Source organism: Euphorbia lathyris, chromosome 2, assembly GCF_963576675.1.
Source record: "Euphorbia lathyris chromosome 2, ddEupLath1.1, whole genome shotgun sequence".
NCBI lineage: Eukaryota > Viridiplantae > Streptophyta > Magnoliopsida > Malpighiales > Euphorbiaceae > Euphorbia > Euphorbia lathyris.
Window position 1 is genome coordinate 135,339,099 of NC_088911.1, and position 23,582 is coordinate 135,362,680.

Consider the following 23,582-nt stretch of genomic DNA (forward strand, 5'->3'; position numbering starts at 1 on the left):
CAAAGAGAATGATCTGAAATACGTGGATAAATGATTTAATATTTATATAGTTTTATAGATAGTCTTTTAGTCAGCTTTATTTAATTAAAAGCGACTAAACAAACAGAATGAAAAATAGGCAACCATCCTTCCAAAAACAAAAAAGCAACCAAATATTATATCATATGTCATATATCTATTTGATATTATTGAAAAAAAAATAAAAATATTAGGTTTAATATATCAAGAAGGTAATCTAAATTTAGTATCTAAATTTATATGATATCTCGTTAGTTTCTTCAAATTGTTTAAATTAACATATACTAAAACAGTGGTGAAGCTTTTAGCCTAGTGGTTGAGAGCTTACCTATGCCTTGGGAGGTCATGGGTTCGAATCACATCCGGGTTTAGTGGGAATTTTTCTTTCTTCTACCTACTGTTTACTGTTACGATATACATTTCAATTTGTAAAATTCCTCATTTATAAAATAATCCTAAAATACATACTCCCTTATTTATATATAAAAAAAGATCTCCATTTTTTATTTTTTGATCTTAATGGAGGGGACGAAACCCTGTAGCACAAAAAAAAACAAGGTAAGTGATACTAGTCATCCTAAGAAGACAAGTAATCTCCATTTTTTATTATATCATAGGATTGTGCATTATTTGGTTAAAAGAAAACCAAGTCAATTCGGTTTTCTGGTTTTTTTACACTTAGGTTTGACATCGGTTTATAATTTTAGATGTATTTCCATATTTGAATCGGTTTGGAAAAAAATATGAAAAAATCAAATCGAAAACCATATAAAACCGAAAAACCGAACCGAAAAATACTAGGCTGGTCCCATATATTTCCAAGGAGTAAAATAATACAGGATTACTCTAAAAAAAATTCCACAGTAGACTACTAATTAATAATAGAGTTCCAAAAAAACAAAACCTTAAAAATTTCCGTATATAAATAGCACACTTCACTTCACATGCCAATACAAAACACACAATCATGGCTACCAAAACCAAAAACACCCAAATATTTCCACTCCTTCTCTTCTTCTTCTTTTTCTTCTTGGCTACCATTTCAGAAGCTCGGCCGCCATTCGCCTGCGACCCGAGAAACGGAGTGACGAGAAATCTGAGATTCTGCCGAGTGAACTTGCCAATCCATGTCCGAGCCAGGGACTTAATCGGACGGCTGACATTGCAGGAGAAAATAAGATTGCTTGTTAATAATGCAATCTCAGTGCCTAGGCTTGGGATTCAAGGCTATGAATGGTGGTCTGAAGCTCTTCATGGTGTTTCTAATGTGGGCCCTGGTGTTAAGTTTGGTGGGGCCTTTCCTGGGGCCACTAGCTTCCCTCAAGTCATCACTACCGCTGCTTCTTTTAATCAATCTCTTTGGGAACAAATCGGACGGGTCAGTTTTTTTCTTTCTTTTATTTATATTTTAATTAAAAATTAGGCCGGAACCCCTTTACCGGATTCTGAAAAATTTCTATAACAACCGGAACCATTATTGGTTTCATCCATTCAGATGATATCACATTCCAACCGCTGATGTGAGGGATCATTACTGGTTTCATTCATTGTAGAATTTCTCTTTATTTTGAGTTTGAGATTTCAAATTTATTTTTTAAATTCTAAAATTTTATATAAATAATTAATTATATAATTTTAATATATTAATGATTATATTGTGACATGTCATTTTAAATTGTTTAATAACATGATGAGTCAAACATTAGATAGAATCTACTCTAATGAAAAGAGATTTCCACTTTTAATATTCCGTTAAGAAATCAATTTGTAATATAAAATTTAAGCTGATAAGTAAACTCGAGATTTACTTCAACATATAATTTCTCATAAATTTTTACTTGCAAATAAGCTTTGAGCTTCCAGAGTGTATAAGATGAATTAAATGATTAGAATTTGAATTTTTTTGACAATTTAAGTGTCTAATTGATTTCATTTTTTAATTTTGTTTTCTTTGTCGTCCAATTATAAAAGAAAAAAAATGTTTGATAAAAATTAAAAATAATTGTTTTTAATAGAAAAATCAACTAACAATAACAATTTAATTATGCGGGTTTTAAAAGAATTTAATATTATATTATATATAATTATTTAGGTGCATATCTGGTGGAGTGGGTTTGAAAAATTAAGAGAGGAATTTACTATAAATTGGAAAAAAACAGGGAAATAAATAAAAAAAGGTAAAAAAAAAGCTTTTGAATGGAGTAAAGTATGGGTGGGAAAGCTGGTAGTTCCATACCTAGGCGTGCGCCACCATAGCTCCACCGTGGACCACCTACCATATAACATATATTCCATATTTTCTATTAGTCCTATTTCACCATTGTTGTAGGTTTCTTTTTAGTTGGTACACATAGGCCCCACCCTATAAAATATGTAGTGTGTGAGAGGAGGTTTATGTTTTTGGAGTTTATACATATATTGTCGGAATGGTTATATATGCGGTTATATCAAATAAACAATTAAATATATTCTCATAATTTTCAAAAACACAAAAAATACTTCCACATCATCTCCGTCTTACCTTCTACTCCACTTATGTCAAATAAACAATCAAATATGTCATTGTAATTGTTAACGATAAACAAATATACCATTATTTAAACGGTGAGTTTATTTAGCATAATAAATGTATATTTGTTTATCGTTAATAATTACAATAGTATATTTGACTGTTTGTTTAATATATTAGCATTCGTGCCAAAATATATAAACACAATAGCATATATGTGTATTAACTCTTGTTTTTATGATAAAATGACATGTGTCTTAAAATGTATGTGGAGTCGTTGTGAAGACTGTATACTCGTAATAAAATTTTGAGAGTGAGGGGTGTATAGGATTTGTTGCATTACTAGAATCCATCGACTAAACGAGAATATAAAAGTACGACAATAGCACTCTCAAATACTTTTTCCTAGCTCCGCTAATATTCATATATATTAAGTTTTCGTTTTATGTAAATCAAGATCATTATAAAACTTATCGATATATCATTGTTAGAATCTTTTTATAAATTTCATTTATGTAAAATTTTTTAACAAAAAAGAAATGATTTTTTATATGGGAAAAAATAAAATTTCACTTTTAGCTTAATTTATAAAATCTAGTTATTTCTTTTGTAATAATTGATACTAATATATCCTATAAAAAAAAAATTTATACTAATATATATAAATTATAAGTAGGCTAATTTGCAATTGGGTTCAATATTAGTTTTTTAACGGAAAGATTTTGGTTAGACATGTGAAGTTGACGTCTGATTTCACTTTTGGAAGTATATATTTAATGTTTTGAGGGAATTATATATTTAATTAAAAAATCGAAATTCGTATATTGCGTCAAAATATAATTATCCATTAAGCTGGGTAAATTACATCTATAGTCACTGAATGTTATTCATTTTTACAATATAATCACTAACTTCATCGCATAACATAAGAACGGCTAAACTTACGGTTTCTAACATTATGACTAATAAACTTTAATTAACGTTTCAAAATAACTTTTAACGATTTCAAAATGGAAATGTTCAAGAATTAAAATTGTTTATAACGACATTTATCATGAAACCATTTTTTTATTTTAAAAAATCACAAGTTCTTAGGCTTTCCATCTCTAAAAGTCTACTTTATCTCTCTTAATCAAACAATACTAAATGACCTCCAGTTGAAAATTTTGAAGAATTAAAGTTGTTTTAAATATCGTTAATTCTTAAATTTTTTATTTTAATTTTAGGTCGTCAATGGTTATTTTGAGGCGTTAGTTGACCATAATATTAAAAACCGTAAAAGTTAAGTGATTTTTATATTACATCATGAAATTTAGAGGGTATATCGTAAAAATGAATAAAGTTCAATAGCCATGTGTGTAATTTACCCATTAAACTATATTTGTATGGTAAATGTAATTAATTAATTTTTTTTGGCAAAAAGCATCATGAGGCCCCTGATCTTTCATTGTTTGGTGCATTAGCCCTCGATCTTTTATTTAGACACATTGAGCCCCTGATCTTTCATCATTTGGTGCATTAAGTCCTCGATCTTTCATTTAGACACATTGAGCCATTGATCTTTCATATATGGGTGTATTAGGCCCTTTCGTAAATCAATTAATATATAGGTTTATTAAGGGCATGTTTGGTTAGGTTTATATAACTGCAGCGTTTCACATTTTCTCTGGACACTGCAACATTTTGGAGCTTTTCACGAAAAGCTCTTTTCATGAACAGTTGTTTGTAGTTACTTGTTATTGATAAAATTACACTTCTTATTTCCACAAAATGTGCTTCAATTTTAACATTATTTTTATTTTTAGAACATAATTATCGAAAAACAAAGTTTTATTGTGTTCAATAAATTTTTTATTTTTTATTTAAATTATTTTATTAATTTGTATGATATATTTTTTATTTTAGAATTTGTTATTTTTAGAACATCATTTGTTGTCACACCAAACATGCCCTTAATAAACCTATATATTAATTGATTTATGGAAGGACCTAATACACCCATATATGAAAGATTAAGGGCTCAATGTGTCTAAATGAAAGATCGAGGGCTTAATGCACCAAATGGTGAAAGATCAGGGGCTCAATGTGTCTAAATAAAAGATCGAGGGTTTAATGCACCAAACAATGAAAGATCAGGGGCCTCAAAATGCTTTTTGCCATTTTTTTTATCAGAAGTAATAATTAATTAACTGCAACCACCTTGTTGTACATAAAGTTGTTAATCTGAATTGACATTATGATGCTAACATTGAATTAGAATATTAGTTTTGTACGTTTCCTAGCAACACTAACTAATTAATCAATTATCCCTCCTACCTTATTTAATTTTTTATTTTAAGGTTTCCTTTTTTTTTTTTCCTATATAGATTACTAGATCTATTCATGGGCCATCCCGTCCAGACTCGCATTCAATGAATTGAGTTTAGACATACAAAAATAACATTAAGCTATTTCAGTCTAGACTTGTTAGAGTTAGAGCTCGTTTTTTACCTGTTTAGTTTTGTTGTTTGATGTTGGAGAAGCAGAAATTATCTATTATCGGGAAATTATCCCTAACTAAACACTTAAAACTCTCATTTTTAATACGAAAAGACAAACACGAGGAGAAAATTAAGGAAACAAACACTCTTTTCTATGTTGGACTTTTGAATTTATAAAAATTTGATGGAATTGTCCTACCTATTAAAAGGGTGACTTCTTTGGTCCAGGTTCGGAATTCGATTTTCACCGAGCCCAATTCAATTGTTAACGGGTCAAACTGGACTTTAGCTGAGTCTTTTTATACATAAGTTGATGAGATCCAAGTTACCTCGATCCATAAATAAGGTGTAGGGATCCTCTAGAGTTAAAAAGCCTCTAGAGTTGGTGGAGTTGTAATCTCAACCATTAATTGCAAAACTAATGGATGAGATTTAATTGATAAATTTTAATATGTAATTAGTCATTTATTGATCAATCAAATCTCATCCATTCATTTTGCAATTAATGGTTGAGATGATTACAACTCCACCAACTCTAGAGGATTTCAACTTAGATCCCTAGGCATAAATAAGTCTACACATACTAATTACTAATTAACAATCTTAAATCTTTAATTAATATAATCAATTAAGATTGGTTTGAGTGGTTAAAGATCTCAAGTCTCGAATTCAAGACCTAGCGTGCACAAAAAACTTTAATTGATAGAGAATGGATCTAAAAAGTGTCTGACCAGTCTTAAACCGAGTAATATGGCAAAACTATCCTAAAAAATCTTTAATTAAAATATATGTTTTGTTTATTTATTTATTTATTAATGAATGATTCTCCCTACCTTATCTTAATTATGAGAGGTATATTTTAGAATTTTTATACATAGTTTGTGTATGAAAATTGGACTAATGTTGATGTCATTTTCTCAAAAATATTTGGTGGAGATTTCGAAACTCATCTACTCTTACAAATTTATTTTTATTTATATTTTTTCTTTTTTCTGCTTGGAGTTTTCTGATTTTATTGTTTCTTTATGGAAGATAGTGAAATGAAAATTATTAATTTAAATGAGAAAAGATCAAAAAATAATGCTTTCTCAAATTTTCTATCTAATCACGTCAAGTTACATTTATGGAATTATAATTTTCTAATTAATTTTGGGATTATGAAATTTTTACATAGATTAATTACTATACTTTGTTCTAGAAAGTTGTGTTAATTAGCATTGGTAATCTATCACAATATGGATGGATTAACTACCAAAAATTAATAATTCAACCTACTCTATATATAATATTAGGGGAAAAGTAAAAACGGGAGATATTAAGGGTAAATTCGTCTTTTCGATAATTTAATTAATATTTTACTGATTACGGTGAAAATCCTTAAAACAACATTATAGGCCTGTTTGTTTCGGCTGTTTCTATTTGCTATTTGTTGTTGCTGATATGTAGTAGATATTAGTTGTTGCATGATCAAACAAATACATAGTTTTATTCATTTTAAGTACTGGAATATGTTGTTTTTCAGTGTAAAATAGATAACAGTGTAAAATAGATAACGTATTCTACACACTGATAAAACAGTATTGAATTTTGTTGAAATGATGAATTTTTTGATTCCCGATTGATGAACATGAAGGAAAATGGAACTGTAGGATTTTGTGACTCGTCATTAACATGTTATAAACTTAATATATTACGTCAACAAAAATCAATAATTCAAGTACTGACATCAGTAGAAATAAAAATTCGTCTTATCACTAAAAACTAATATCCTTAATATAATTCGTTTTTTGTGAGCAGGTAGTGTCTGATGAAGCAAGAGCAATGTATAATGGAGGAGTGGCAGGATTGACATATTGGAGTCCAAATGTTAACATATTTCGTGATCCCCGTTGGGGAAGAGGCCAAGAAACTCCCGGTGAAGACCCTGTTGTGGCCGGAAGATACGCCGCCAGCTATGTTAAAGGACTTCAAAGTATCACCGGAGGTAACAAATTGAAGGTTGCTGCTTGTTGCAAACATTACACAGCTTATGATCTTGATAATTGGAATGGCGTGGACCGTTACCACTTTAATGCTAAGGTAAGAAATTTCTAGATAAATTTACTTCAACCTCGTCATAATAATTACATAATAATTAAGTTGGTATGTAAGATCTAAAAATAACTAATTACTAAATAAACAAATACTGATTAAAAAAAATATTTATTTCAACCTCGTCATAAATTTTACTGTTGATAAACCTAAAATTTTCAGTTGATTTAATTTTCTAAGTAAACAAACACCTAAAAATTAGAAAAATAATTTTGTGCATAAAATTTTTCAGTATACAAACGGGGCCTTTGTGTCTAATCATTAGATATAGCTATAGTATACATGCATAGTAGAAAAGAATAAAAAGTTAGAATTATTTGGTAATGATAATGATGTATTAGGAATTTGATTAGTGACTCTGACTATACAACTTCCTTTAATTAGTTTAAGAAAAAGAAAGTATAGATATGAAATTCTTTAATTAGTTTAAGAAAAAGAAAGTATAGATATGAAATTGCATGCCCAAACTATATACTAAAAATTATTATTATTATTATTATTATTTTGTGATTGCCTTCACGCAACAAATACAATGACATGTCTAAATAATTATATACTATCATTATTATCATTATTGAGCAATGCAATTTGGGCACCCTTTGTTGATTATTACCATTTTCATTATCAGTCATCAAATGGGTCTGTACCACTATAATTAGGACACCTAATAGTGAGATCAAAACTATAAAAAACGCTCTGTGCTAATCGGGCGGACATGGTTTTGAGGAACTAGTTGAAGCGGACATTGTTAGTGGGAACTAATTGAAGATTAATCACGAATTAATTACATTTTTAATTTTTATTTATTAATGAAAAATTATTATACAAATATAATTAAAAATGTAATATATAGTTGAAAAACAATTCACTAACATCATGCGATAATGTTTAAAAGTGAATTATGATAAAATAAAAATATATATTTTTTCTAATCGGCCTCTAGGAAACCCTATGCAGCTTCTATGTGGGCCCTAGGTGTCCGAAAATGGCTAGAGGGTAAAAAGAATGCTCAAGAGGTCTAAGTAGGGAAAATTAAAACGGATTCTTAATTTTGAGCAGTTAGGCGGATTTAGGTGATTCAGACAGTGTTTTTATTGACCACTGATTGAGATTAACTAGTAATGTTTCAAATGTTTTAAAACAAATATAAGGCAAATACTTTTTATTAATTCCAAATTTGATGTTTTGATTATTTATAATGTGTATAAATAAGAGGGGATTTTATAGATATCCGCTTGGGTTCATGTCTAATGGGCCGGATTTAAATTAGGCCCTACTATTTTTAGAGGTTAGAAAATTTGTGTTTTATATATAAATGTCATAAAAATAATAATTATATCAAACGAGTCATTTTAAGCAAATTATTTCTGTAAATCGTATTCTCGTATACAGGTAAGCAAACAAGACTTAGAGGATACATATGATGTGCCATTCAAGGCTTGTGTGGTGGACGGAAATGTTGCTAGTGTTATGTGTTCTTACAATCAAGTCAACGGAAAACCAACTTGTGCTGACTCTAATCTTTTAAAAAACACAATCAGAGGTCAATGGCATCTTAATGGGTAAGTTTCATCTTACTAATATGAATCTGAACCTACCGAATTAAAACTCCAATTAATTATTTTAATTGGTGTATTGTATACATACATATATGGCAGATATATTGTTTCAGATTGTGACTCCGTTGGGGTTTTATTTGATAATCAACACTACACTTCAACACCAGAAGAGGCTGCTGCTGCCACCATCAAAGCAGGTAAAAAAAAAAATACTTAGAACTATAGTGTTATTAATATTATAATTTTTAATACTTCATCTTTAGCAAAAAGAAAATTTGAATTATGCATTACTGTAACATTAAAATTCAAATTAACAAAATTTTGGTATTAAATAAAAAATGAAGCTCTTTGGGGATTATTCTCAATTTGGTAATGACTAGAAAATGATTTATTGAAAGGGGTTGTTTTTAACTGGTTGGTTAAAATAGACTCATTACAGTGCCTAAGGTGCCATTATGAAACAATTGCGGCAATAGGACCGTCGTAATGGGTCTTGCAACTCTTTGGAACCCACAACATCCATTTTAGTAGTCCAATCATAATAATGGTTCCATTACAGTGCCTTAAAAACATTTTCTCAAAAATTATTTCCAAACCATTACTAAATTGGTTATAATTCCCGCAAAGAACCCCATTTTGATGTTGTTAAATAACTAATGAAATAATAATCTAAACAAGTTTGAGTACATCATTAACTTTTTTTTTTATTAGTATCATCCTAAATTATAGTTAAATATCTATTTTATCCTCGTATAATTCTTCCTTTACATTTTACTTTTAAATTTTGTTTCTTTAATATATCCATATAAAGTATTTATTCATAATTTATTTTGATATAAATAAAAAAAAGTGAATTATATAGTCAAACTTACACTCAGATCATCATTTTTTATTACATTTTTAACTATTTTTTTGTTAATTAAACTTAATGTTACAATGATATAAAGTTGAAGGATTTTTAGGTTAAAAAAATGAAATTAAAAAATTATAATATTACCAATTAAGACTGGTTTAAATGGTTAAGGACCTCAAATCACTTAAGCTAGATTTGGAGTTCGAGTCTCAGCATACGTAGAAGCTTTTATTGGAAGAATATTCATCTAAAAGGTGTCTGGCGATTCTCGAATCGAGAAACCGGACAAACGATAAAACAACTATAATGTTAATAACGGTATATTTTAAAAATTATGAGTGTAATTTAGCCTATGTATTTATATATTTCCAAATAAAACTAAATAGACCACTAACCCCAATTTATTTTTGTGTAATAATGCAGGCTTAGATTTGGATTGTGGGCCATTTTTGGCAATCCACACAGAGAATGCAATAAGGAAAAAGCTACTAGTTGAAGAAGATGTAAACAACGCCTTAGTTAATACGATAACAGTTCAAATGAGATTAGGCATGTTTGATGGTGAGCCCTCGGCCCATCCTTATGGAAACTTGGGCCCAAGGGATGTTTGCACTCCGGCCCATCAGCAATTGGCCCTCGAGGCAGCCCGTCAAGGTATTGTTCTCCTCGAAAACCGCGGTCGAGCCCTTCCTTTATCCAGAACCCGTCACCGTGTTGTTGCAGTCATCGGGCCCAACTCTGATGTTACCGAAACCATGATTGGAAATTATGCTGGTACGTTTGGTTACACCTAGCTCTGCTTTTTCAATATTGTTAGAAAATAGTGATTTTGGGCCTGTTTGGTTTAATTTAACAGTTTTTGTTTGTTTGTTGTTAATTGTTTGTTCTTTGACGGGGTAGTTGATAGATCTTTACTGATTTTCCTTCTAAAATTAGCTATTAGCAGTTGTTTTTCAATCCTAACTAACTAGATATGTTCATAGGCTCGGGCACCCATCTAATCCATATCTAATGATCAGGCTGTACAAAAGAAAATATTAAGCTTGATTACTTAAACTCACCTATTTTAGTGTGGATTTTGTTAAATACTATAAATACTTATATTTATTGGTAAGTATAAATTTTAATTTTTATATTAAAATATATATTTATTTTTATTAAGGTGAACTTATGCACACAATTTCAAACCCTAACTTAACCTTTCCGGATCTGCCTAAATTTATAGTGGGTTGTAAGGTTGTAATCAAGTCGAGTTGAGACGAGTTTTGGCCTGTTTATGCTCGGCTCATTAAAAAATTAATGAGCTCAAACTGAAGTTAAACATCATATTCATGAGCTGTTCACAAGCTTATTCAAGAACAACTCATTAATTATTTTTATTTGAAATTTTTTCAATACAAAACTATGTTATTTTATATCTCTCTTTATAGAAAAACTATTATTAAAGAAAATCGAACCAAGCTTGTTAACGAACGTGTTCATTAACATTATAATCGAACTTGTCCATAACCGAGCCTACTCGAGAACTTTCAAACCGAGTTTCGCCATGTTCAACCTTGGCTTGTTTGTAAATCGAGTCAAACACGATTGACTTTTTATTGAGTTGAAAGCCAAGTCGCTCATGAGCGGCTTGGCTTAGTTCATTTATAGCTCTAGTGGGTTGGGCTTAGACTGAGCATTTTTAGATATAAATCCGTTAAATCCGGCCAACCCGATCCACAAACATATCTCATTCTAAACTAACACTTTATAACAATAAAAATGAGCTACAAAAACGAGAATCAAATTGACACTTACCACCAGTAAAATGATTTCGAATATAACTAAATATTCAGAATAAGAATAAATACCGAAATGATTCTCTATATTCAAAACATAAAAGTTCACCGTATTTATACACAAAGCTAACCCTTCGCTCCTTCTAACTAATTTTCCCGCAAAGCACATTAACATCACGTGTCATTTTACAACTTAAACTACTACATCTTAGTTTCACACACTTTCACTTACTTTCACACACTTTCACACACTTTCACTTACTTTCAAACATCGTTTCGATGCAGGAATTGCATGCGGATACACAACTCCTCTACAAGGAATAAGCAGATATGCAAAAACAAGTCATCATCCAGGGTGTTCAAATGTGGGTTGTGATCTGAACAACCAATTTGGGACAGCAGAAATAGCAGCAAGGAATGCTGATGCAACTGTCCTAATAATGGGACTTGATCAATCAATAGAGGCAGAATTTAGGGACAGAGTAGGGCTATTTTTACCTGGACATCAACAAGAACTTGTTACAAGGGTAGCTAGGGCATCTAGAGGTCCTACAATATTGGTCTTAATGAGTGGTGGTCCTATTGATGTTTCATTTGCTCAAAATGATCCTCGTATTGGTGCTATTTTGTGGGTTGGGTATCCTGGTCAAGCTGGTGGTGCTGCTATTGCTGATGTTCTTTTTGGAACTACTAATCCAGGTAAAAAGAATTTAGATTTTGATTAAATGATTGATGTTTTTGTTAGTTAAGGTTGGTTTGAGTGGAAAGGATCGGGTTTAGGGGGTCAAGTTCGGTCGGTTTTTGAGTTTGATTAGCTCCTGAAGTTGGCATGTAGAGCCAGTTTAGCCTCAATGGAAGTTTAGGTATCAACTCATTTCCGAAATTGGCAAAACTTGATAAATTAGTCTAAATTTGACCCATTGTAGATATTAAAACCTATTGGTTTTGAGCAAATTTGTCAATTTTTGTCAATTCGGAGCTGAATTGATACCTACACTTTGTTTTGAGTTAGATTAACCTTCCTGCCAACTTCTGGGACCATTTTGACCTCAAATGAACTTTTAGGTATCAACTCAACTCTCAAGTTGTTAAATTTAGACAAAGTAGCCTAAAATTTACAAATTTTAGATATTAAAATTGATTTAATTTAAGTTAATTTGTCAAAATTTATCAAATTGAGGGTAGAATTGATAACTAAATTTCGATTTAAATTAAACTAATCCTGACTAGCAACTTTAGAAATCATTTCGCCATTAATTCGAAAGATTTCAAAGGTAATTGTGTCGCGTTCACAATGAGTTTTTCTGCACAAAATCGTCGGAGTGACTCAAGTATCAAGTTTAATGATTTCATTAAAAGAAATGAAGTCCACTTAGTATATCTTTATCCCCTTGTAGTTATCTAAAAAAGCTAAATGTCTCCCATACTTTGAAAACGTCTTATTTATCTCTTGAACTCGTTTAATTTGATCTATTAAATCTCTCAACTTTCTTAAGTAACCTTTTTGCCCCTAAAATTTCTTACAATAATATATTGACCTTTTGAACTTGGTTAAAGTGTACGAAAATCAACTTGTTCAAAATCTCCCCTTACTCAACCACGTTGATCTTAGGATGTGAATAGATCACTTTCATCAAGTTCAGGAGGTAAATACGATGTTTTTAAAGAATAAAATGACATTTGATTTTTCTAAACAATTACATAGAGCTAAAGATGTATTAGAACAATGAAGTTCAAGACTAAACCCCAAAAATTGGTATTTTAAGGAAATTATTCTCAACCTGATAATAATTAAGAAATAATTTCTTTGATGGACTTGTTTTTCATCCCGAAGTTAAAAACAACCCATTATGGTGGTGGATCCGCTGTAATAGTCCAAGAGTTGCTTTTGAATTTCGGACCATTACAGCGGGTCACCACCATAATAGTCACATTATGGCAGATGCATCGCTGTAATCGTCTCATTACGGCACCTTAAGCGCAATACAGTTTCAGAATTAAAAACACTCACTCTAAAGAAATTATTTCTCAACCATTGTCAGATAATGAATAATTCCGTTTAAGAACTCTTTTTGGAGATTTAACCTGAAATCCAATAATCTTCATAAAACCGACTCCAAACTTCAATAACGGTCGGTACATTCTAACCAAATTTCAAACCTAACTTTATGTTTTATTTTCCCAGGTGGAAAGCTACCAATGACATGGTATCCAGAAAGCTACCTAGCCAAGGTACCAATGACAGAAATGGGCCTAAGACCCGACCCATCAAAAGACTACCCAGGTAGAACCTACAGATTCTACAAAGGTGATGTAATTTACCAATTTGGCCATGGTTTATCCTACACCACCTTCACCCACTCCCTATCTCTCCCACCTAAATCACTCTCTCTCTCCAATTTCTACACCCTAAAACACACAAATTCCACTTCTACCCTTTCAACAAAATCAATTAGGGTTTCCCACACAAATTGCCATTCAAATTCCATGTCTCTCCCTATTCACATTGATGTGAAAAACACTGGCTCCTTTGATGGTACTCATACCCTTTTGGTCTTTTCTAGCCCACCTCCAGGGGCAAAATGGTCAACAAATAAACAATTAATTGGGTTTGAGAAAATTCATTTGGTTGCTGGGTCTAAACAAAGGGTGAAAGTTGATGTTAATGTTTGTAAACATTTAAGTGTGGTGGATCAATTTGGAATTAGAAGAATTCCATTTGGTGATCATGATATTTATTTTGGTGATCTTAAACATTCTATTTCACTTCAATCCAATTTAGAGGAGATTAAGGTTTAATTAGTTAATTAATTGGACACTTTTTTTTATTTTAATTTTGTAGAAATTGAAGCATAAAAAATAATTGTGATATACAATTGCATACTTAGAGAAAAAATGATTGATAAATCTAAGGGTTGTTTAGATTATATGTAATACAAAAAAGGGTATTCACTTAATTCAAAAAAGGGGAAATTGAGTGAATGAAATTTGTATTTTTTTTTTTTTTTGCAAATGTAATTGTGTATTATGATTGTAACTTTTGTATGTTCTTATAAATAAATTAATAAAAGAAAGAAAGAATAGGGCTTGAATTATTTTCAGTGTTCATTTTATTTAATGTTTCTTTTTAGTTCTTTTGAGTTTTTTTTTTTCGCTCCAAACAATAGAATATGAATATTTAGTTAAAATTAAAAAACAACTGTTGATAGCCATTTCAAACGTAAAATCAATTAACTTTTATCGGAGTACCAATAATAGCAAATAGTAAACAATGAATATTACTACAATAGTAAATAGTAAATATAAACCGTTAAACCAAACAGATTTATAAGTGTTTTAATTAGAAGGGAAAACAATTTATGATAATTATTTTGAAGGAAAAAGCAACTAATATCTATTAATAAACGATTAACATCATGAGACAATAATAGTTGAACTGAAAAAATTGCAACTCATAAAAGTTCGTGAATAGATTTTCCAAATTGCTCGAGAACAAATAAATGAGCTACTCGAGACAAATAGTTTTTTTTAATGAACCGATTTCGAACATGATTTTGAGCTCATCCATTTTTTACTGAATGGAGCATGAGCAGTTAAAAACTCGACTCGATTAGAACCATGTGAAAAAGTTTACTTTTATATCAAGTAAACATCAAGCCGAACCGAACCGAGCTTTGGTCTGCTCAAACTCGACTTACTATAAATTTAACGAGCTTGAGCTCGAGCTCGAGCCGAGTTTTGGCTTGGTCAAGCTCGGCTCAGCTTATTAGAAAATAAACGAGCTTGAGCCGAACTTCGAGCTTGTTTCGAGCCCAAAATTCTCTTTAAATTTGGTTCATTAAGAAAATTATTTAACCATGAATTATTTGTGAGTAAATCGTTAATTATATTTCTCAAATTTGCTCGCAACTAGCTATTTAATTGTACATATAAACAAGCTCATAAGTAAAGTTCGTGAATAAATAAACAAGATGCTTACAAATAGTTCGTCTATTACTCATTTATTATGTTAGTGATCTAATAGCAAATGAAATATCATTAAGTTTAGATATTTATAAAAAAACTAACACAAAACTATATAATTTTCTACAAAACTAAAATTTGTTCGTAAATATTTTAATCGACCCTGCTCGCGAGCTTTCAAACCGAGCTTTGGTTTGCTCAAACTCAGCTTGTTTAGGAACCGAACTAATAAATCGTGCTCACAAGCAGATTTTTACAAATCGAACCGTGCTTTTATCGAGTCACTCATGAGTGGCTTAGCTCATTTACAGTCCTAGACATAATGTTAATAAATACAAGTTGAGTTGCCAATAATGTAATTTACCATTTTATCCTTCAACAAAACGCTAAATTTTACGTCGTTTTCATTATATTCCGTCATTTGAATGAAAAAGTCGTTTACTCTTCCGATTTCCTGCAACTCAACCTTCTCCTCTGTTGAAATTCATTAGCATAAACATTCTCAGTAACAGGTTCCTGCATTCCGCAGGTGAACATAATGAGAGGCCTTGCTATAGCTTCTTCTACTTCTAGGGCAACATCATCAGCACTCAAGCATCTTCCCCGATCACCGGATTCCTTCAATCCGACGTCGTTTCTTCCAGAGCCAGAATCTGAACGGAATCATTTCACCAACGCTGAACCTTCTGTAAGAGGTAACACTCCCTATTCACTCCATTCTCGGCCCAATTCAGTTTCAATCTCAAACACTCCCAAATCAGTTGATCATCCTTACTTTTCCCGTATTCTCTCGAGAAAATTTGACTGGTTTTTGTTGCTGAACCATGAGCTGAAGGCAAATAGGGTAATTTTAAATTCCCAATTTGTAATTAGTATACTGCAAAATCAAGAAAATCCTTTGAACTCCTTGAAATTTTATATCTGGGTCTCGAATATTGACCCCTTATTCACAAAGAATCAATCCGTTAAGGGTGTTTTAGCGAATTGCCTTTTCAGGAAAGGGCCTGTTGTGTTGTCTGTTGAATTGCTTAAAGATATTAAGGGTTCTGGTTATAGAGTAGATGAGGATTTGCTTTGTGTTTTGATTGGTAGTTGGGGAAGATTGGGATTAGCTAGGTATTGTGATGAAATTTTTGGGCAGATTTCGTTTTTGGGTATGAATCCAAGTACTAGATTGTATAATGCAGTGATTGATGCGTTAGTTAAATCTAATTCTCTTGATTTAGCTTATTTGAAGTTCCAACAAATGCCGGCGGATAACTGTAAGCCGGATAGGTTTACTTATAATATACTTATTCATGGAGTTTGTAAGACTGGTTTAGTCGATGAGGCACTCCGGTTAGTCAAGCAGATGGAGGGTTTCGGTTATTCGCCTAACGTGTTCACGTATACCATCTTAATTGATGGGTTTTTCAATGCAAATAGGGTTGATGAAGCTTTTAGGATTTTAGAGACAATGAAGACTCAGAAGGTGAGTCCTAACGAAGCTACAATTCGATCGTTCATCCATGGGGTATTTAGATGTGTGGAATCAAGTAAAGCATTTGAGCTAGCGACAGATTTCATCGAAAGGCAGCCTGTATTCCGGAAATTATCTTTCGATACTTTACTCTATTGTTTGTCTGATAAAAATATGGCTAGGGAGTCTGGTTTGTTACTGAGGAAGCTTGGGAGACTCGGTTACTCACCGGACAATTCGACATTTAACATGACCATGAATTGTTTGATCAATAGTTTTGATCTAAACGAGACATGTAGTATATTAGACATATTTGCTGGCCAAGGCATCAAGTTGAGCCTCTGCAATTATCTCGCTCTAATCGAGGCTTTATTCAAGGCGGGAAGAACTATAGAGGGTGACCGGTATTTCAATCAGATGGTCAAGGACGGACATCTATCAAATGTCTTTTCGTATAACATGGTCATAGATTGTTTATGCAAAGTCGGTATGATTGATAAAGCAGAAAGTTTTTTCGAAGAGATGCATCGTAAAGGCATCAAACCTAGCCTGGTTACTTTCAATACCCTTATTAGTGGACATTGCAAGCGGGGAGAAGTAAGCAAATCGCGGGAACTACTGATAATGCTTTTGGAACATGGATTGAGACCGGATATCTTCACTTTCAGTACAATAATCGACGGTCTTTGTCGAGCAAAACAGGTCGAGGATGCTTTCGGTTGTTTCACTGAAATGGTTGAGTGGGGTGTCTCTCCCAATACCTTTACATACAATATATTGATCCGTTGTCTGTGTGTCATAGGGGATGTTTCGAGATCGATGAAACTGTTAAGGAAGATGCAAATGGATGGTATAAGTCCGGATACTTTCTCGTTCAATGCTCTCATCCAAAGTTTTTGTAGGGTAGGGAAGGTGGAGAATGCAGAAAAGCTTTTCGTTTCGATGTTATCTTTGGGTTTGAGTCCTGATAATTATACTTATAGTGCTTTTATCAAGTTATTTTGTGAGTCAGATAGATTTAGTGAAGCTAAGAAGATGTTTTTCTCAATGGAAGCAAATGGTTGTGCACCGGATTCCTTTATATGCAATTTGATTTTCGGCACTCTGGTTAAACAAGGTCAACATGAAGACGCCCGAGAAGTTGCGAAATTGTGCAGTGAGAAAGGCATTTTGTTAGATTCTGTTGGTACATTAGAAGACACTGCTAATTTTGGTTCATAAGTTCCAGCTTCATGTTAGCCGACCCCGAATCATTTCAGGACTAAGGCTTTGTTGTTGTTGTTGCTGCTGCCTGGCATAGCCACAAAACATCATACTGGTTAATGGATTGCATTAACAAACTACTATTGTCCCGGATGTTCTTATCACGTCTCTAGAGAGAACAAAGATTAAACCTTTTCCTGCTGGGTTATGCACTTTCAGTTGTTAGACTTGGATTGAAGAAAGAAACGGAGAGCTTGTCGTGTTCAGTTGCTGTTGTTTACTGTTTGTTGTTGCTATTAGCTGGTTGCGGCTAGATTTAGCCGATTTTCCTTCCAAAATAGCTATCAACAGCTGTTACTCGACCCTAACCAAACATCTTACATCTACTGTTTGGAGTAAACAGCAAAAAATAACTACAAAAAGAACTAAACGGCACGAACTCTTGAAGAATGACCTTTGGGGCTTGGAAGCATAAAGAATTGAAAGTTTTCTTGCTGAGTATTTCTGCTTTTCAGCTCAAATGGTGAGCAGTAACATGCCACCTTGCCAGACCAGTTTTGTTTCAACTTAGGCAGTGAAGCAGATTTGCATCAGAAGGTGTTTCGACAGATCCAGGATTTACTGACAAGGGAAGGAGGTGTTTGGGGTGCTCCCTAGTAATACGATGGATGCTCAATTGATATTTTTTGGTGTTTTTGCAGAAAAAGTTTAAGAGCTTTGTACACAGCTTCTATAGAGAGTTTTCCGGTGATCAGTAGGTGCTCAAACCACCCCTAGCCCCCTTGGATCCATAACTGTCGACATCCAACCGGACTGTATCTCTCTCCATTTTTGCTTAAAAAGTTTACATGTTTTCGTGTACCGCAATGTACATTTCCATCTTTGTGATTCAAGGAAAACATATAGTTGCATCTAATGGAAGTTTTTGGGGTAGAATAACATTGCTTCTAGACAATTCAGAGGCTGTACTGTTGAATTACTTAGGATAGTTTATAGTTTTTGTCACATTTACAACTCAGTTTCTTTTAATAAAAGTGTCCTCTGTATCCTGATTTGCAGACATTGTTTGAACCTGCTGATGTCATGCCTTGTATTATGATCAATTGTTAACCCAATATTACATTTCTTTGACTGCATTTTTTGTTGAGAAAGATTGTGCTGCCATTTGGAGAAAAATTACTGTTGTCACTTTTTGGTTTATAATGAACTTGCTTGTAAGTTTGGATTACTTAGGCTGCCAACTAAACACTAATTTCCTCTGCAATAGGAAATTGACAAGTAGGGTTGCTCATGAGCTGAGTTTGGTTATAGGTTCATGAGCAAATGAGCTGAGTTTGAGCACGGCGAAACTCGATTCAAAATCGTATGAGCAGGCTCGGCTATAGGTTCATGAACAAGCTCAATTACAATGTTTATGAACATGCTCGTGAACAAGTTTGGTTCGATTATTTTTTAATAATAGTAATGTTATAAAGGGGGAAATGTAAAACTTTGTAGTTTTTTTTGTGTGAAACTTTAATTTTATAGGTTTTAAACTACGTAGAATGAGATGTTCACGAGTAAAGTTCATGAACAAAACAAAATTAATAAGTTGCTCGTGCGTAAAGCTCATGAGCAAGTAAACGAGCAGCTCACAAGTAGAATGTTGAGCTTGAGCTCAAGCTCGTCCACTTTGTGCCAACCCGAGCATGAACAGGTCAAAGTTCAGTTTGGCTCGGGTCCTATTGACAAGTAAATGTGTTCACGGGCTTAGTATCCACCCGATCTGCGTTTATTAGGAGAAAATGACATTTATCTCGGGTTGGCTAGGTTCGTCTAGCCCGTCTATTTCTAGTCGGACTTGTGCAATAAAAATTATCACCAACGTTTAAGAAGTTCTGGCTACAGAGAGAGTTTCAATTATTTACAATTAGAGTTGCATTGTGTTACCGATGGAAACAGTTTCCTATTTTCAATATGTACAGAAACGTGTCGGACTAGTTTTTAGGAGTTTCCGTTTTCAAAACAAAGAGAAAGCCCCGAAATGCCACTGAAGAATTTCTGAGCAACATAGCTAAACCCAGCTGAGCTGTCTAAATTAATAGCGGATCAAGCCGGGTTTAAATTGAATATTTTTAAGTGTAAGCCTATTAACCTGGCTCAACCTATCTTATGAAGAGGTCAAAAAGAGTAGTAAAAGTAACTTTATTTCTTTCTACGTTTGATTTGTAGCAGATAGAAATAAATTCTTGTGAAGATAAAAGTTGTTGGCTTGCACTTCAACTGCTCTTTCTTTTTTAAATTGCCCAAAAATTAGAACAAAGCTCTCTTGATTTATTTTTTCCTAACAAATTCACCAAACTGCTTTCTTTACTTGTTCTGATCAATTTTATACTGTAAAATATTCAAAAGTATTGTTTAGAACATTCTGTTGTGCCATATAAAATTAGGCTTCTCTTATATCAGTTGTATTCTCTACAATGGCATTTCCTCTCACCATTAAACTATTGCTTTTACCTTTAGTTTTTGTCTACATCTCTATTCCAGGGAATGCGTATGAGGAAGAGGTGCCTCGGGTAGGCACCGGTCTTGCAGGTACGATACAACTGTCAATTTCTGAAACGACAATACAATCTGTTTGACATGATTATACTTTTGTTGTATTTATATTGTGTATAATCATGTGGAAAATATAAGATGAGATAACGCGATAACTCATTTTGACACTCCTGCTTGTAGGATATGATCCTTTTACGGGAAGTGTTGCAGGCGATGAGCCTAATGTTGGCACGGGCATTGTAGGTGGTGGCACATTTGGGGACGATCCGGCTCAAATTGTTGCCAAAGCGTTGCTATGTTTCAATGATAAACAAGTAAGTCACAGATTTCTGTTATGCAAGGATCATTTTAGAACTCTAGAAACATGAATAAAAGAGTGAGAAAATGCGAAAATTTGGTCACCGAACATGTTAGAGACGGACATCCAATGCTTAATTCAGTCTACTGAGTAATATGTAAAGAGTTACTCATATCAATGGTGCATACCTGGGATATGAAGCCGGAGCGAACCTAGCTGGGAGGCTGAAGCCCCTCCAGTCTTCGGCACGACTCATGAGGGATGATCAGCCCCCTAGCAGGCTTCCCAATCTTTGCATCCCCAGCAGAAAATAAAGGTGTCCAGTCCTTATGGGTTGAACACCTTTAGTTTTTATTTAACGTCCAACACCAAAACGACGGTGTTTTGGCGCTCTCCTAGCACATCAAAATGAGGCCAAAAAAATTTAGCGTGTTGAGTAGACCTGTTTATGTGTCAGGATGAGCTGGGTCTCACTGTTTCTATCTAAAAACATTTAGCCCATGTCCAATCCGAACCCGCTATCAATTTAAGTGAGCTCTGGTTGGACCAGGTTAGGCTTGAAAATCAAATCTCAAGCCCAAATAGGCCCATCTCCTTATATATTAGTAAGTCGAATTGGGTCAGACTGTCCTATTTTTATAAATCTCACACCTAATATAAAAATAGATTGACCTAGATCCGGCCGGGTCTAATATTGTGTTTTTCTTCTCTAAACCTGGCCTCATTAGGCACGGGCTGAGTGAATATCTGGACCTGTGAACAAGTCTAGTGTTGGCGAACTTAGAAAACAAAGCTGAAAGATCAAATTATATGCAAAGTTGTTTGTCGTAATCGCGTCCTTTAACTAATGATGTTAATTTTATGTAAAAAATGACAGATTTACAGCAGCTGTGAAGAATCCTATAGATTAACAGAAGCTGGAAATCTGAATGTGCCAAGTGAATATGTTGATCAATACTGCAATGGAGCTTGTCTTTCAGAGACTCATTTGGTACTAAACTGTTTAGAAAATGTTATGAAACATTTCTTGTTCTACAATAAGGCCACTGTTCATGATATTAAAGACACAATCAAGGCGGGTTGTAGCTATGGCCCCGAAAGAGGTAAAGTTCTTTATTATTTTCCATTTAACTATTAGAAATAAAACGGAAATATTATAAATCTTAAATTCGTAATGAGAAAGTCATCGCTATTTAACTTTGATTTTGCCCATGGTTAGTGTCAGGGGTCAGAGTTTTCGCGCGAGCGGCACCCCTGCATTCTGACACTCCCAAGGATCAGTTTTTTTCGCGCCTGGTGCTTATTGGTTTTTGCCCTTCCATGGGCTCATCAGGAGAGCTGAGAGTAGCTGTAGAACCAGTTTAGTGCCTAGATGCACGCTCTAAGGCGGCATCTAAATAGCACGTACTCTTAATAGTAGTCGTTCTGTATCCCAGATTCAAGCTCAACCACCAAGCATCCGCCTTGTCTACGTGTCACGACATTTGATCTGTGACATTTTCCCCCACTCAATTAATGCAACGACCTTGTGCATGACTTCTTCGTTAGTCCAGATCAGTGCATGATTCCCTACCTACTTGTGCCCGTCCCTATCTCCCTATCTATTTTTCTAGAGCACCCGCTTGTAGACTTCCTTCTTTGGATACACCATCGTGGTGAAGAGTGCTCGACGAATTTTTCACTGCAAGTCACTGCCTACTCATGCTTGTCTCAATCTGTTCTAGAGCCCCACTTGCGCGATCCATATCCTCGGATTTAAACGCTACTACGACAAGAGAGTTTGGAGTATGCATGCAGCTAGCACAATATCGGTTTTGATACCATTTGTCATAGAAGCAACACCCGTGCGACACCCCAACATTTCAACACTACCGAGGTTCATCATTTTCCGTCTCCGATGCTTACTGGTTTTCACCCTCCCATGAGCTAACCAGGGAAGCGAGAACAACTCCTGAACCAGTTTAATGCTTAGATGCACACCTTAAAACGGCACCTAAATAACACGTACTCTTAATTATAGTTGTCCCACATCCCACATTCAAGCTTAACCAGCAAGCATCCACCTTGTCTGCTTGTCAAAATATTTGGTCCGTGACATTAGTGCCGGGTGGCACCCCATTTCCCCCTCTGACTCTACCTATGCCATGATCTATTCGAAGCAAACATATGTATCAGATGTCACGTGGATGACTTGTCATAAAAAAATTCACCCTGTGGAAAATAAAAGAAAAAAAAAAATCTGCTTGGAAATTTTTTTATGAGCTATCCACGTGATGTTTTATTAGTTTCTAGACAAATGGATCATGAATGAAGTTAAAGTTAAATGGTGATACCGGTGACTTTGTTAAGAATTTAAAGATTTATGATTTTTTTTGTTTCATTACTATAATTGGAGGACTATAAATATAATTAATTTGCTTAAATTTTTTAAAATCTAGTAATTCCTTGAATGTAACAAATTCCAATTTTGATGTGATTTAGGTAATTTTGATGTCGCCGAGCACATTCAAGCTGAAGAAAACAGTGGATACAAGACCGTCATGCAGATTCTTACTGTGATGGCCATCGGAATCATTGCAAATGCTTTAATTTTTCATTGATTCTTAATGTATTATGCTTTAAATTAAGATAATTATGTTCGGAATTTAGTCATAGTTAAACTTTTAAATTAATAATGAACTTGATTTTTATTTTTATTTTCATATTTCTTTACTGTTACAGTTAGTTATAATTAGTAGTATTTTGTAAAATTATGATGAACTTTCATTATTGGCGTGTAAACTATTTAATATTAATATTTTTAAATTAATTAACTGACAAATTATAAAAATAA

General features: G+C 33.1%; 2 protein-coding genes across 4 annotated transcripts; both read left to right on the forward strand.

Moving 5' to 3' along the window:
• Nucleotides 1–964: 964 nt before the first annotated feature.
• On the forward strand, nt 965–14,383 carry LOC136220024 (beta-D-xylosidase 1). Its single transcript, XM_066007678.1, has 7 exons — nt 965–1,396; nt 6,805–7,086; nt 8,491–8,660; nt 8,757–8,854; nt 9,934–10,284; nt 11,574–11,987; nt 13,474–14,383. The coding sequence occupies exons 1-7, from the start codon at nt 986–988 to the stop codon at nt 14,085–14,087; spliced, it is 2,340 nt and encodes a 779-aa protein (XP_065863750.1). The 5' UTR covers nt 965–985; the 3' UTR covers nt 14,088–14,383.
• A 1,294-nt stretch (nt 14,384–15,677) lies between these two features.
• LOC136220027 (putative pentatricopeptide repeat-containing protein At3g16890, mitochondrial) lies at nt 15,678–23,449 on the forward strand. 3 transcript variants are annotated; one of them, XM_066007680.1, is made up of 5 exons: nt 15,688–15,946; nt 20,416–20,487; nt 20,632–20,765; nt 21,627–21,852; nt 23,231–23,449. In XM_066007680.1, exons 1-5 carry the CDS (start codon nt 15,790–15,792, stop codon nt 23,347–23,349), a joined length of 708 nt encoding a protein of 235 aa, XP_065863752.1. In that variant the 5' UTR covers nt 15,688–15,789; the 3' UTR covers nt 23,350–23,449. The 3 variants fall into 3 exon arrangements, with proteins under 3 accessions (XP_065863751.1, XP_065863752.1, XP_065863753.1); XM_066007681.1 differs by having other exon boundaries at nt 20,440–20,487; XM_066007679.1 differs by lacking the exons at nt 20,416–20,487; nt 20,632–20,765; nt 21,627–21,852; nt 23,231–23,449 and having other exon boundaries at nt 15,678–20,405.
• Nucleotides 23,450–23,582: the final 133 nt, after the last annotated feature.

Bases quoted from the DNA above. Each gene is read 5' to 3' on its own strand.
- LOC136220024 (XM_066007678.1), top strand. From the start codon at position 986: ATGGCTACCAAAACCAAAAACACCCAAATATTTCCACTCCTTCTCTTC. The intron at 8,661-8,756 runs GTAAGTTTCATC...CATATATGGCAG, and splicing joins GGTCAATGGCATCTTAATGG to ATATATTGTTTCAGATTGTG. The intron at 8,855-9,933 runs GTAAAAAAAAAA...GTAATAATGCAG, and splicing joins TGCTGCCACCATCAAAGCAG to GCTTAGATTTGGATTGTGGG.
- LOC136220027 (XM_066007679.1), top strand. From the start codon at position 15,790: ATGAGAGGCCTTGCTATAGCTTCTTCTACTTCTAGGGCAACATCATCA.